The sequence below is a fragment of the Myxine glutinosa genome, chromosome 11 (genome assembly GCF_964187855.1).
Source record: "Myxine glutinosa chromosome 11, kmMyxGlut1.1, whole genome shotgun sequence".
NCBI lineage: Eukaryota > Metazoa > Chordata > Myxini > Myxiniformes > Myxinidae > Myxine > Myxine glutinosa.
Genome location: NC_136271.1, coordinates 105470618 through 105485511, shown reverse-complemented (window position 1 = coordinate 105485511; position 14894 = coordinate 105470618). Strand labels below are relative to the sequence as shown.

At 42.3% G+C, this 14894-nt stretch overlaps 1 protein-coding gene across 1 annotated transcript in view; it reads right to left on the bottom strand.

Annotated features, from left to right (window-relative positions):
- The window catches only part of LOC137437041 (latent-transforming growth factor beta-binding protein 2), a 95332-nt gene that overhangs the window by 26375 nt on the left and 54063 nt on the right, over window positions 1-14894 (bottom strand). The window contains exons 14-19 of the mRNA XM_068131360.2: window positions 10635-10757; window positions 5574-5714; window positions 5279-5341; window positions 4752-4919; window positions 3940-4005; window positions 569-697 (exon numbers count right to left, since the gene is read on the bottom strand). Of these exons, the coding sequence (XP_067987461.1) occupies window positions 569-697; window positions 3940-4005; window positions 4752-4919; window positions 5279-5341; window positions 5574-5714; window positions 10635-10757 (690 nt within the window). The remainder of the gene's footprint in view (window positions 1-568; window positions 698-3939; window positions 4006-4751; window positions 4920-5278; window positions 5342-5573; window positions 5715-10634; window positions 10758-14894) is intronic.

Genomic DNA, 14894 nt, shown 5'->3' with positions numbered 1-14894 from the left:
TGGTTTTTCAGATCTTTCATATGGATACAGTTGCACAAGCAGGTGGGATTAATTGGGGCCATTAAAGTAATATAGGTGGTTGTCGTATCGTTTTTTTTTGTTTTTTTTAAGCAAAATCTCTCCCTCACATGTGATGGTGAAACCATTTTATAAACAAAGCCACAAACCTCATACTTTGTGCATGCTTCAGAAAAAGCGACTTTTACCTGTAATTGAATTTTTTTTTTTACATTTATAATTTTTTTCCAGGGTTAGTGATCTCCCGATGTGTTAAGACGGGAAGAGTATAAAGTAAAACATAGGTAAATGTGTTGATCAAATTAATGGGATAAACTTTGTCAAAATTTAAGCAAATTATTCACAAGGCTGCGGATGTAACATGAGCATAAACAGCCAAGTGGCCACTTCCTGTGTCTAATACCAAGTCCTCACATAAAAGTTAAGCTCTCAAGATGTGCATATTGTGACATAAGCATACCAATCCAACCCTAACCCTATGAGTGCATTTATTGTACATTGCATGTGGTCTTGTAAATAGTAATGTGATCATTGGTTCTGAATAGCTTACCAATGCACTGAAGCTGTTTCGGATTGTATGAATAACCTGTCCGACAAAGGCATTCAAAGGTATTTGCGCTGTCCACGCATACACCATCCTTGCACAGCTGAGCACCAAAGAGGACACATTCATCCACTCCTGTTTGGCCAAAGGTGGAAAAATCAGGTCCAATGCCAGTGGCATCAACAAAGTCATTAATCTTTGTGTGTGACACCGAGCCAAAGCTCATGACGTACAGAAAAACAACATTACCAATTCCTTTAAATCTTTCTGTTTTGGCAGAAATAACTTCAAAAGTCCATAACTAGACTAATGGCAGGACAACAATTTAACGCATAAGTGAGTAAGTTTGCCAACCACCAAGTAGAACCTGTAGCTAATGGGTGCTTAGTTGTTTGGTTTGGTGCTTTGCCGATTGCAACCAGGAAATTACAGGCTGCATTGCTGGCCCGAAGGGAGAGAGAGAGAGTGTGCTAAAGTCATGACACAGTGAATCGACGTTTTGTTTGCATCTAGTTGTGATGCAATAAAAATTCACGAGCAACGTGCTGAAAAGCCTCCTTCAAAACAAGGAGCGATTCATTCCTCATGAGATATAAAAATCAATTGCGATGTCAGAATTGAATGGGATTGCCATGTTAGGCGATCCCATTTGAGAACTCCGCCCATTAAGTTCGGATCCTATAGATTCAAATCGCACATACTGCATTGATTTCTTGAAGATCTCCTGACGTCTTAGCATTTAAAGTATTAAAATGCCTCATTGTGTCGTTGCTCCTCCAAGATCCTAATTTTAGGGAATTAAATTGTGAGTATAAATCCTGCTTTGCATTCATTCAAAACTACTCCATCCCACCATATTTTCCTTCCAATTCCATTCCTTCCACACAGCTGCTCTGACAATGTGCTCATGATTACCCTTACTTGCTGCTATATTCAGGTGGATCTTCTCATTACACCTGCTCTTTATAGAAACCTCTTTTCACTGCTACATGCAAAAAGTCACAGATAATGAAGCAGAGAAGAACATGTTTCATGTCTCTGAAGAAGCAGAGAAGAAGAACATGTTTTAGACAAAACATTCCAGAAAGTATCAAATAAATTAATTGAACACCATGCTTTATGAGTATGAGCACTTCGCTCAGCATCACAAGCGAAGGACTCCAATGGGATCACCAAACATGGCAATCCAAATTAATTCGTACATTGCAAAACGTTTGTATTTCTTGAGGAATCATTCATTGCTTGAATGACGAAAATTCCACGCTTTTGTCTTTCTCAGCTAAATAGCAAACCCATGATGAAGAAAATAACTAATGGATGAAGGCAATAACAGTCTGTGAGCATTCCTTCAAAGTCGTTACTTTAACATCATGTAAGCTGTCTGGAATTATTTGGATAGGAAGAAAAACGAAAAGAAACCAAAGTGAAATGACCAATTATGGGAAACATTGCAGAATGCATGGAACAGCCGCCCATTGGAATTTCTCCAGAAATTGCAGGAAAGCATTCCAAAATGGATATCTGCTGTTTTGTATGGGAAAAGTTGATCACACCAAATATGGAAATTTCATTAATTAATGTAAAATACAATTCATTTTTGTTTCTTCAACAAAACATGGTTATTATAACAGTTTTATTTATCGATTTTTAAAATCAAAAACATTTTTTTATATAGACTGTCGGACCCCGACATTCACGGTTTCGCTACTTGCAGACCCCGCATATTCGCGGTTAGCAAAATGTGACCTGCTTCTACATTCGCGGCCCCGTGCCTCACTGATTCGCGGTTTTTCACGGGCGCAAAAAAAAATTTTGATCGGGAACTGCAAGTTATTATTTAATTGTATATCTGTTGTCTAGTTTGAAATCTCATGGATCATTTAGTATGATTGTACATGCTGGCCTGTCTCCTAGCAACCATTTAAAATGGTTTAAAATACAGTGATAACGTTTAAAATACCTTAATTTAGTCCATGTAGCATACTGCTTTATTGGTAAGGCCAAGGCCGCGAAGCGTCCTCTCAAGAGATCACAGTCAATCCCGTCAGAATATGGTCATTCACAAAACATGGAGCCAACCAAAAACATGGATCAGGAAAAAAGCATTACATTACAGTCCGCACTCGATTGATGTGTGATCCCCAAAGCGTGTCTTGATCCCGGAAATAGTCGTCGTTTTAACTGCTCAGGGTTTAATCTTGAAGGAATATATATGGTATTTTGTATTATCTTATACGAAGATAGACATTGAGTTTAAATTGCATAATTTTAAATATCTTGGCATCACTGTCCTTGTGTTAGAATTTCATTTTATTTTAGATCAAAAATAAAAGTTAATTTTTACTTGCATACAATGAACCAGCCTCGCTGATCGGTGCAATATTAACACGTTGGGGATATGGATATTGTAAAAAAAAAAAAAAAAAATGTGGGGCATTACTTTGGAGCAACCCTCATACACAGTTCATGCAAGAAAGCCCACAAATATCTCCGAGTTGAAGCAATTCTGCAAGAAGGAATGGGCCAAAATTCCTCCTAGACGATGCGCAGGACTAATCAAGAGTTACAGGAAACGTTTGGTTGAAGTTATTGCTGCTCAAGGGGGTGCCACTAGTTACTGAATGTAAAGGTTCACATACTTTTTCTGACAAAGAAATTTATTGTTGGATCATTTTGCTCAATAAATGAAATAGTAGATTTTTAATGTGCAATTTGTTTAATCAGGTACTCTTTATCTATTAGTATGACTTAGATGAAGATCTGATCACATTTTAGGTCACATTTATGCAGAAATCCAGGAAATTCTAATGGGTTCACAAACTTTCTTCACAAAAATTTCACAAAAACTTCACAAACTTTAACTTTCTTTTCACTTTAACTTCACAAAAAAAGAAAAAATTCTTCACTAAAAGTTCACAAAAATTCTAAAGGGTTTAAAGGGATCACGCTGTCACACGGAGTATCGTTGATTTGATACCTAGACTGATTCATAAGACATGCCACCAGATAATAATATTTATAGTTTATTTGATTGTGTTCATATCACCGATTGTTAAAATAAAGTTTGTTTACAATTATTTTATTTGGCAGGTCATTGTGATTGTACACACTTGTAAGAGGAAAAGTGAAACGGAAAATTATCCCTCACACATCAATAAATACGGTCAGAAGATGATTATTATTCATTGTAATTAGCACTTATAAATAACCTGAGGTAAAAATGGCTACTAAAAACTAATGCACAGGAAAATCTATAGCATCATAATTATTAGAATTAGTATTTTCAACTTCATAAAGGCTAATCTGTATTTGGAAACAACCATGATTATAATATCACATTTGAATCTGTTGCCACATCCTTAACATGTTATCTTTACCTTGTTCTTCTCCCGATCTGGTTAAAGTCTTCCCTTTCCCCATTGGGCAGAGCATGGAAAATTTTTCTGAAGGCACAATAAATGCAAAAACAAGAAAAAATAAAACATAACAAATAAATGTGAAATGTCTCTTTGAAAATTTATAAACAAATGACATAACACAAAGCTCAAATGAAATGTCATTAAACATTGTATAGATTAATTGTGAAAGTAAAACCATACAGGAAGTGTTAGTGAAAGTATAGGTTGCTTCTGGAGCATCATGAAAACAGGAAGAAATGGAGTAATAACAAGCATTCTGAGTATTACGCTGCAATACATGTCCCCTACCGGCAGTCTGTCGTCCGGAAAACTGTTGGGGAAATTACCAAAGTTCAAAGTGCTATAACTTTGTCAAAAATGATCGAAACGTCGTGAAGTTCGAACTTGATCTGTAACTTATCATGAAGAAACCATGTACCAAGTTTGAAATCATTATCATTAAGAGTTTAGAAAAAAGTCCGGAAAACTGTTCTTTGCGTGATGGACTGACAGACGGACAGACTGACAGACGGAGGGACGGAGTGCAAACCTATAGTCCCCTCCGGTGTACACCGGTAGGGGACTAATAAGAGAAGAAGAGGAAGAACAGGAATAGAATAGCTAAATGAGAAGAGGAAGAGGCAGCAAAAAATAATTGCATAAAGATCAAGACAGAATAATAATGGGGGGAATGAATCATGATAAGAACAGGAGGATAGAAAGAGGAGGTAGAAGAATCAGAGGCAAGAGTAAATATTTGCAGCACTCATCAAGCAGAACAGCCAGAGTACCTGTGCCCTGCTCTGGACACGGATAGATATTGCAGTCCAGACCCCAACCACCACCCACGGTGCAACAGCAATTTTCCAGCGACACGTTGGGCGCCAATATGTTGCTGCAGATGGAAGGCTCCTCGAGGTTGTAGTAGCAAGCTCCACCGTTAACTACCGGCCATCGTTCTGCGGTTCCACAAATCAAAAGTACGGCCTTGTCCAAGGTCACATGCTACACAACAGGTGAACTTGATGTGAAAACTAAACCCGTGGGACTTTTGCACCTTCACGTTCAAGGAAGTTTATTCTTGGGTCGACAATCTTTCTCAAAGATAATTTAAAAGGTACAATTCCAAGAAGAGTTTTGTTGAATAAACTTTGACATATTATTGGTTGAATATCTAAGAACTATTACGGTGCATTATTATGAACAACCCAAGGGTTTTAGAGAACAGTCACAAAATGCAATATGGTGGAACTAGTTAAGTTAAAATGGGATAAAGCTCGGGAGTACGGTAGTTGTGTATCAGTAGTGTGCAACGTACGCAAGTAGATGGGTTCTTTCACAAAAGCAACCTTCAAATCTGACAATGACTTTTGTGAAGATGCTGGGAGTGAGAAAAGAAACAACAAGTCACGTTTTTATTGCTTTTCACCTTCAATAATTTCAGAAAATGCTTCATTCAGGTCATCACTGATATATGGATATCCAACTTGGTGTCTTTGCCTCATGCATCAAGACATCTGGTGCTTAGGGGTCCAGTTCTCAATGTGGCAATCATGCATAAAAATAACAAACCACCGACATGTAAATATGGACTCCAAAGAGGACATCCTCACCGCGTTCCACCAGCTTGCACCCTTTGCTGCTGAGGTCAAACCACTGGCCATCACTGGGGCAAACGCAGACAAAACTGCCATCGACATTCTCACAGAGCGCCGACCCGCACGCATCTTCGAGAACTTTGCACTCATCTACATCTGTGCACACAACATTCGGGGGGAATCTGAGATGGTTATACACATGGATGCTGTCCTAGTGAGGTAAATTGCCTTAAAACTTCATAATTTGGTTGTTGTGAAAATCCACGAAATGGTGGTTTGAAAAAGAGATGGTTTATGTTAACATCACCATACGGCATACAGTCACATGAAAACTAAGTACACCCCATGTAAAGTTTTGACTTTTTCAACATATTTCAACATACAGCTATTTGATCTTCATTTCAACAATATTGATAGATAAAGGTGATATAATATAACAAATATCATGAATCATTTACATTTTGTAGTCCATTGTATAATTTAAATAAACATAAATGGAAATTTCGCATGTGGAAAAAGTAAGTACACCCCTACATTTATCACTACTTCAAATACCTAAAATTAGAATCAGGTGCACATGCTTAGGTGTAAATGATTAGAACATCGTTAGAGATGATCTTGGAGGAACCTGTCTTATTTAAACCTCAGACATTTAGTTTGGTTTGCTCTTTGTTGTTGAAGTGTGCAGCGTCACCATGCCTAGATCAAAAGAGCTCTCTGAGGCCTTCAGAAAGAAGGTTATAGATGCCTACGAGACTGGGAAGGGATTTAAAAAGATCTCCAAACAATTTGAAATCAATCATTCGACTGTCCGGAAGATCATCTACAAGTGGAGAAGATTCCAAACAACTGCCAACTTGTTCAGGCCAGGCCGCCCCAGCAAGTTCAGCCCGAGAGTAGACCGCAAGATGCTGAAAGAAGTCTTGAAGAACCCCATAATGTCATCACGGGACCTACAGGTAGCTCTTGCCACTGTTGATGTCAAAGTGCACAAGTCTACCATTAGAAAGAGGCTGCACAAATTTGATCTGCATGGGAGGTGTGCCAGGAGGAAACCTTTGCTCTCCAGAAAGAACATCAGGGCAAGATTAAAATTTGCCAATGAACACCGGGGCAAAGACCAGCACTTCTGTAACAATGTGCTCTGGACAGATGAGTCAAAGGTAGAGCTATTTGGCCACAGTACCAGAAGACATGTTTGGCGAAAACCAAAGAAAGCATTTGACCACAGGAACCTGAAAACAACTGTAAAGCATGGTGGTGGAAATATTATGGTTTGGGGCAGCTTTGCTGCATCATGGCCTGGGCAGCTCAACATCATAGAATCCACTATGAATTCTTCATTGTACCAGAGGGTGCTTGAGGATAATGTGAGGCCATCTGTTGGAAAGTTGAAGCTCAACCGAAGGTGGACCTTGCAACATGACAATGACCCTAAACATACGAGTAAATCCACCAAGGAATGGCTGAAAAGAAAGAAATGGAGGGTTCTGGAATGGCCAAGTCAAAGCCCGGATCTAAATCCCATTGAGATGTTGTGGGGGGATTTGAAACGAGCTGTGCATGCAAGAAACCCCTCAAACATCGCACAGCTGAAAGAATTCTGCATGGAGGAGTGGGCAAAATTTTCTCCCAGTCGATGTCAGAGACTGGTAGACAGTTATAAGAAACGCCCACTTGAGGTTGTTTCTGCCAAAGGGGGCAATACCACATATTAGAGCCAAGGGTGTACTTACTTTTTCCACATGCGAAATTTGCATTTATGTTTATTTAAATTATACAATGGACCACAAAATGTAAATGTTTCATGATATTTGTTATCTTATATCACCTTTATCTATCAATATTGTTGAAATGAAGATCTTAGCTGTGTGTTGAAATATGTTGAAAAAGTCCAAACTTTACATGGGGTGTACTTACTTTTTCACGTGACTGTATATATTCATATGACAAGGAAGGTCCCCACAAGTCAGTGCAGAAACAGAATCTATACCCAACGGGACCTCTGACATTTAACCTCCCGACCCCATAATGTAATCCATTAATCTTCAAATCAGGATACATACTTATAGCCTACCGAGTCTGATTTAAATCCATTCAGCTGCTCTGAAGTCATCACATCTTTACCTGAGATGACCTCTGACCCTTGACCTCTTGATGCCACAATCCAATCAGTTCATCTTTGCATCGCATACACTTATACAAAGATTGTCAAAAAATCCCATCACTGTTTAACAAGTTGGCCCGGCAACATAATCTTTACCTAACCGAACATAACCTCGGACCCTTGAAACCCCAAATTCCAATCAGTTCATCCCTACATCACTAAACATACCCGTACCAAGCCCAACCCAGATCCCCAAAGCCACACTAATGTCATCGCGGTACCAAAATATTTGAAACTTAACATGACCTCTGACCTTTGACCCCTCGACTGCATCAATGGTGGTAAACTTCCGGAATTTTACTTTCTACGACCTGTAAGTCTTTATTTTATTTTAATTGAATTATATACTTGAACGGCGTAGAACACAAATCACCTTTTTGGCACTTTCAAAACCCTAACAGTATTTGTTAGATTCTGCATTCTGACAAATATGGGGGCGCATAGCATTGTGTGGTTACCATAGCGTCTGTTACGCGAGGTTTATGAACAAAACGAACGTCAACCGGAAACGCAAAGCAAGACTTTAAAAGATTCTTCCCATGTCCTTTTGTCTCAAGAATGCGCAGGGTAAGGTGTTCTATGAACTCTCTAGTTGTTTCCCTGTATACCTTTGTATCACAGGTTCATGCAAATACATGCGATTTGACACTGGTGTATGCATTCGTTATACAAAACACATCTTGTGTTGTAGTTGTGAATGAATAATGAATCATACCATTGTACACATGTAGGCCAGTAGTTGTGACGTCACAGTCGATAAAACTAACAATATTACTGTAACTTAGTGTGTTGGTAGCCTCAATAGGTAATCATCTTGGCACATACAAATGTAAGCATTTGACAGAGGCCTGCTCGTGGCACCTACAAACAATCTGCTGATTTTTCTACAGTGAGAACAACTCAGCTCTTCCATGAATCTTGATCTCTGTTCAAAAAGAGAGAACAAATAATAGCTTTGCCAACAACACAAACCTTGTCTCCCTCCCCAAATCCAGGTTAACTGCTCAATTCCACTATTTTGTCCCCACCTTTCTATCACATGTGGAATCACCTTCATGACTCGGTCCAATCAGGCTCTTCTCTTCACTCCATTAAAATGGAGAGCCAAAGTCATCTCACGTTATTCCCCATTGCCATCCCTGATCTTTTTTTATCCCCACTGATTCTCCTTTTCCGACCATTTGCACATTTCCGCACTCACTCAGTTTGTCAATTTGTCCTGTCTGCTTACATGTTCCTTGTCTATTCAGCTCGTCGGTTCCCTTATCATGGCTGCTTACATGTTCGTTGTCTATTCAGCTCGTCGGTTCCCTTATCATGGCTGCTTACATGTTCCTTGTATATTCAGCTCGTCGGTTCCCTTATCATGGCTGCTTACATGTTCCTTGTCTATTCAGCTCGTCGGTTCCCTTATCATGGCTGCTTACATGTTCCTTGTCTATTCAGCTCGTCGGTTCCCTTATCATGGCTGCTTACATGTTCCTTGTCTATTCAGCTCGTCGGTTCCCTTATCATGGCTGCTTACATGTTCCTTGTCTATTCAGCTCGTCGGTTCCCTTATCATGGCTGCTTACATGTTCGTTGTCTATTCAGCTCGTCGGTTCCCTTATCATGGCTGCTTACATGTTCCTTGTATATTCAGCTCATCGGTTCCCTTATCATGGCTGCTTACATGTTCCTTGTCTATTCAGCTCGTCGGTTCCCTTATCATGGCTGCTTACATGTTTGTTGTCTATTCAGCTCGTCGGTTCCCTTATCATGGCTGCTTACATGTTCCTTGTATATTCAGCTCGTCGGTTCCCTTATCATGGCTGCTTACATGTTCCTTGTCTATTCAGCTCGTCGGTTCCCTTATCATGGCTGCTTACATGTTCCTTGTCTATTCAGCTCGTCGGTTCCCTTATCATGGCTGCTTACATGTTCCTTGTATATTCAGCTCGTCGGTTCCCTTATCATGGCTGCTTACATGTTCCTTGTCTATTCAGCTCGTCGGTTCCCTTATCATGGCTGCTTACATGTTCCTTGTCTATTCAGCTCGTCGGTTCCCTTATCATGGCTGCTTACATGTTCCTTGTCTATTCAGCTCGTCGGTTCCCTTATCATGGCTGCTTGCATGTTCGTTGTCTATTCAGCTCGTCGGTTCCCTTATCATGGCTGCTTACATGTTCCTTGTCTATTCAGCTCGTCGGTTCCCTTATCATGGCTGCTTACATGTTCCTTGTATATTCAGCTCGTCGGTTCCCTTATCATGGCTGCTTACATGTTCCTTGTATATTCAGCTCGTCGGTTCCCTTATCATGGCTGCTTACATGTTCGTTGTCTATTCAGCTCGTCGGTTCCCTTATCATGGCTGCTTACATGTTCCTTGTATATTCAGCTCGTCGGTTCCCTTATCTAATGAAATAATTTTCGTATCCGGATCTTTATTCGGATCTTCCCCAAAATCTAATCATTTTGTCTGTGTCACACACTCAACCTCTGCACCAAAGTTTGTCCGAATCTGTCGACAACTTTTTGAGATATCTTGTTCACAGACAGACAAACAGACAGGGGTGAAAACATAACCTCCATCCACCTTTGGTGACGGAGGTAAGAGACCATTTGTATTTGGAGCCTGCATGGCGATATAAACCATTTTCCTTACAGACTAGAGCAGTATTACCTCGGCCGGCAAAGTTCTTGCTGCACAACCAAAAATATGTGGCAATAACTTAGCAAGAGAAGTAATTTCCTCTGAGGAGTTTCCAAACTTGCAACGTTTAAACGAAAACGATTCAGTGTGCTCGCAACGGAAGCCCGTTTGGTTGGGCAACTCCAAACTCACATTCGAACTGACATTGCCAAGTTCGGATGTGGCTGAAAGGAACTGGTCTAGGATGACTACGGAAGTGATATCATGGCGGTCTCACCCACACAGTCACCGCCGATGTCCGATGAATACCCTTGATCGCAGATGCACTCGAAGGAACCGTTGGTGTTGAAGCAGTACGCGTGTGTCCCGCACGAGCTGCTGTTTGTACACTCGTTGACATCTGTGAAATGGAAAATCTGGAAATTAGTCGCAAAGAAAATATTTTGAGCATTTTCCTGACGATGCAGATCAGCACCGGCTTATTCTACACGCAGCTTCTCAAGCAGCCACCTCTGCACTGCAACACCTTGACCTCGAGAACTGACAGGATGCCAAGCGGAGAAAGCACATCGGACTTGCCCAATTTCCTTGAGGTGCAGAAAAGCTGGCAACCAGGTACATGGTGCCAAGCTGCGAGTATACCTGGGTGGGTATGTGCTTTGAAAAACAACCGGTGTGATGACGCACTGACCTCATGTGTGAAACACACCGGGTGCATTTAGACTAAGATGTCTCATTTTTATTAATTTATTTAATTAATTTTTTTGGTATACAAAGTCGAGGCTCGTGTAAAAACTTCTTTCTTTTTTTTTTTTGTATACAAGATCGAGGATCGTGTACGAGCGAACATTAGTCACAAAAAAACATAAACGGACACATAAAACATATAATAAAGGGAGCGGGAGACAAGATGGGGAGAGAAGGGGAAGCACACAAGTACAACAGTAGAGAACAGGGACATCGGGAGATCTGAGGAAGGGAGAGGGCTTGGGGGGATGCGGGGGGAAGTTGGGGGGGACACGGTATAAAACAATTGGACACTACTAAGAATTTCAGGAATGAAGTCGGAGATTGAAAGAGGTGGATTTGGGGTGTATTAATGGGGTAGAAAAGATCACGGTTTTGGATGGGGGATAAGAGATGGTGGTGAACAGCTGTTTTACAGATCAAGGTTTTGGATGGGGGAAGTTAAGAGATTGTGGTGAACAGGTGTTTTAAACACCTGGAGGGAGGAGAGGGATTGAAGAGAGTGTGGGAGTTTGTTCCGGTGGCAGGAGAAAAGGGGAATGAAAGAGTGAAGGTGAGCAGAGAGTCTTAATTTGGCAGTTTCATCAGCAAAGGGTTGCCAGCAGATCTTGTGTGTCCTGAAGGAATATTTGGGGGACAGAGCACAGACAGAGCTGGGGGAGCAAGGCCAAAGAGGAGTCGGTAGAAGATATAAATACTGCCAACCTGCCTGCAGTGAGAGAGTGAAAGGCCCTCACAATCAGCTTCATCGCGGGAGATTCCAATGATTCTGAAAGCTTTGGTTTCTACAGCGTGAAGCCGAGCTAGGTGTGAGGCAGGAGCACCAGCCCAAAGGGTAGAGCAGTATTCCATCAAGCTGTGTATGAAAGCTTTGGAAGTTGTTCAGAGATCAGGTGTGCCAAGGAAGGACTTCGCATGACGGAGGATGCCCAGTCGGCGACTGGCTTTGGAGGCCAGATTGGAAATGTGGTTTTCCCAGGAAAGATCATGGCAGATAGTGAGACCCAAAAGCTTGAGTGACAGAACTTCTTGGAGAGGATTGTTGAGAAAGTAGATGGGAGGGTTTTCCAGAAGGTCTTTTCGGAGAGACAGAGTGAGAATTAATACCTTTGTGAACACTTACTGTTCATACCTTTCTAACTTGTCATACCGTTAAGCACTACTTCCTGTTACAAACTCAAAAAGGCAAATCATAAGACATGTTTTGCTCCTTAAAGCAGCATCACCATCAAATACAACACCTAGTTCCTTAGTTGAACTATTAATTTATTTATTATACATTGATCTATAGCTCATGGAAGAGCATAGACACGCAGGACAAAGTCATTCATAGACATCAATGTACTTTTAGATGAATTACATGGACATTTGTAGGCAATGGGCATAGTTGCAGAATCCAACTTCTTCCTGATGTAAGGTAATAGTACAATTTTCACATACAGCATGGGATATGGAACTTGAACCTTGGTTCACGTGGATCACAGGCCGGGAGTCAAGACGGAAACTCCAACAGACAAAGCAACTGATTGAGTTCTGAGAACAGTCTTGCAGGATAATTGGGAAGTTACTCCGAAACATATACGAGGGTCGTTTACAAAGCACTCAGATCAAGATGCAGGTCGTCCAATAAAGGTCAACTTTTAAAATTATGCTTCAGTATAAAAATATATGTTTGCCTGTACCTTTATTTCTTCTAAACAAGTAAAGACGTGTGTAACAACAAAAAAAAAAGCACTGGTAGTATAGCCGAGAGGTACGTACACTCGTCTCTAAACTGTCCAGCCTGGATTTGAATCCCGACCCAGCTACAAACGGTCATCCTGGTGTTTCACAGACAGAGTGATTCATCAATGCTTGTGCCATCCCTTGGGTGGATGTTAAACTGGTGGGGTCCTCTCTGCCTGCATGAGTTGGTGGACATTAAACTGGTGGGGTCCTCTATGCCTGGATGAGTTGGTGGACATTAAACTGGTGGGGATAACTCTGCCTGCATGAGTTGGTGGACATTAAACTGGTGGGGTCCTCTCTGCCTGCATGAGTTGGTGGACATTAAACTGGCGAGGTGCTCTCTGCCTGCATGAGTTTGTGGACATTAAACTGGTGGGGTCCTCTCTGCCTGCATGAGTTGGTGGACGTTAAACTGGTGGGGTCCTCTCTGCCTGCATGAGTTGGTGGACATTAAACTGGTGGGGTCCTTTCTGCCTGCATGAGTTGGTCGATGTTAAACTGGTGGGGTCCTCTCTGCCTGCATGAGTTAGTGGACATTAAACTGGTGGGGTCCTCTCTGCCTGCATGAGTTGGTGGACATTAAACTGGTGGGGTCCTCTCTGCCTGCATGAGTTGGTGGATGTTAAACTGGTGGGGTCCTCTCTGCCTGCATGAGTTGGTGGACGTTAAACTGGTGGGGTCCTCTTTGCCTGCATGAGTTGGTGGACGTTAAACTGGTGGGGTCCTCTCTGCCTGCATGAGATGGTGGACATTAAACTGGTGGGGTCCTTTCTGCCTGCATGAGTTGGTCGACGTTAAACTGGTGGGGTCCTCTCTGCCTGCATGAGTTGGTGGACATTAAACTGGTGGGGTCCTCTCTGCCTGCATGAGTTGGTGGACGTTAAACTGGTGGGGTCCTCTCTGCCTGCATGAGTTGGTGGACGTTAAACTGGTGGGGTCCTCTCTGCCTGCATGAGTTGGTGGACATTAAACTGGTGGGGTCCTCTCTGCCTGCATGAGTTTGTGGACATTAAACTTTTGGGGTCCTCTCTGCCTGCATGAGTTGGTGGACATTAAACTGGTTGGGTCCTCTCTGCCTGCATGAGTTGCTGGACATTACACTGGTGGGGTCCTCTCTGCCTGCATGAGTTGGTGAATGTTAAACTGGTGGGGTCCTCTCTGCCTGCATGAGTTGGTGGACGTTAAACTGGTGGGGTCCTCTCTGCCTGCATGAGTTGGTGGACGTTAAACTGGTGGGGTCCTCTCTGCCTGCATGAGTTGGTGGACATTAAACTGGTGGGGTCCTTTCTGCCTGCATGAGTTGGTCGACGTTAAACTGGTGGGGTCCTCTCTGCCTGCATGAGTTAGTAGACATTAAACTGGTGGGGTCCTCTCTGCCTGCATGAGTTGGTGGACGTTAAACTGGTGGGGTCCTCTCTGCCTGCATGAGTTGGTGGATGTTAAACTGGTGGGGTCCTCTCTGCCTGCATGAGTTGGTGGACATTAAACTGGTGGGGTCCTCTCTGCCTGCATGAGTTGGTGGACGTTAAACTGGTGGGGTCCTCTCTGCCTGCATGGGTTGGTGGACGTTAAACTGGTGGGGTCCTCTCTGCCTGCATGAGTTGGTGGACATTAAACTGGTGGGGTCCTCTCTGCCTGCATGAGTTGGTGGACATTAAACTGGTGGGGTCCTCTCTGCCTGCATGAGTTGGTGGACGTTAAACTGGTGGGGTCCTCTCTGCCTGCATGAGTTGGTGGACATTAAACTGGTGGGGTCCTCTCTGCCTGCATGAGTTGGTGGACATTAAACTTTTGGGGTCCTCTCTGCCTGCATGAGTTGGTGGACATTAAACTGGTTGGGTCCTCTCTGCCTGCATGAGTTGGTGGACATTAAACTGGTGGGGTCCTTTCTGCCTGCATGAGTTGTTCGACGTTAAACTGGTGGGGTCCTCTCTGCCTGCATGATTTGGTGGACATTGAACTGGTGGGGTCCTCTCTGCCTGCATGAGTTGGTTGACGCTAAACTGGTGGGGTCATCTCTGCCTGCATGAGTTGGTTGACGCTAAACTGGTGAGGTCCTCTC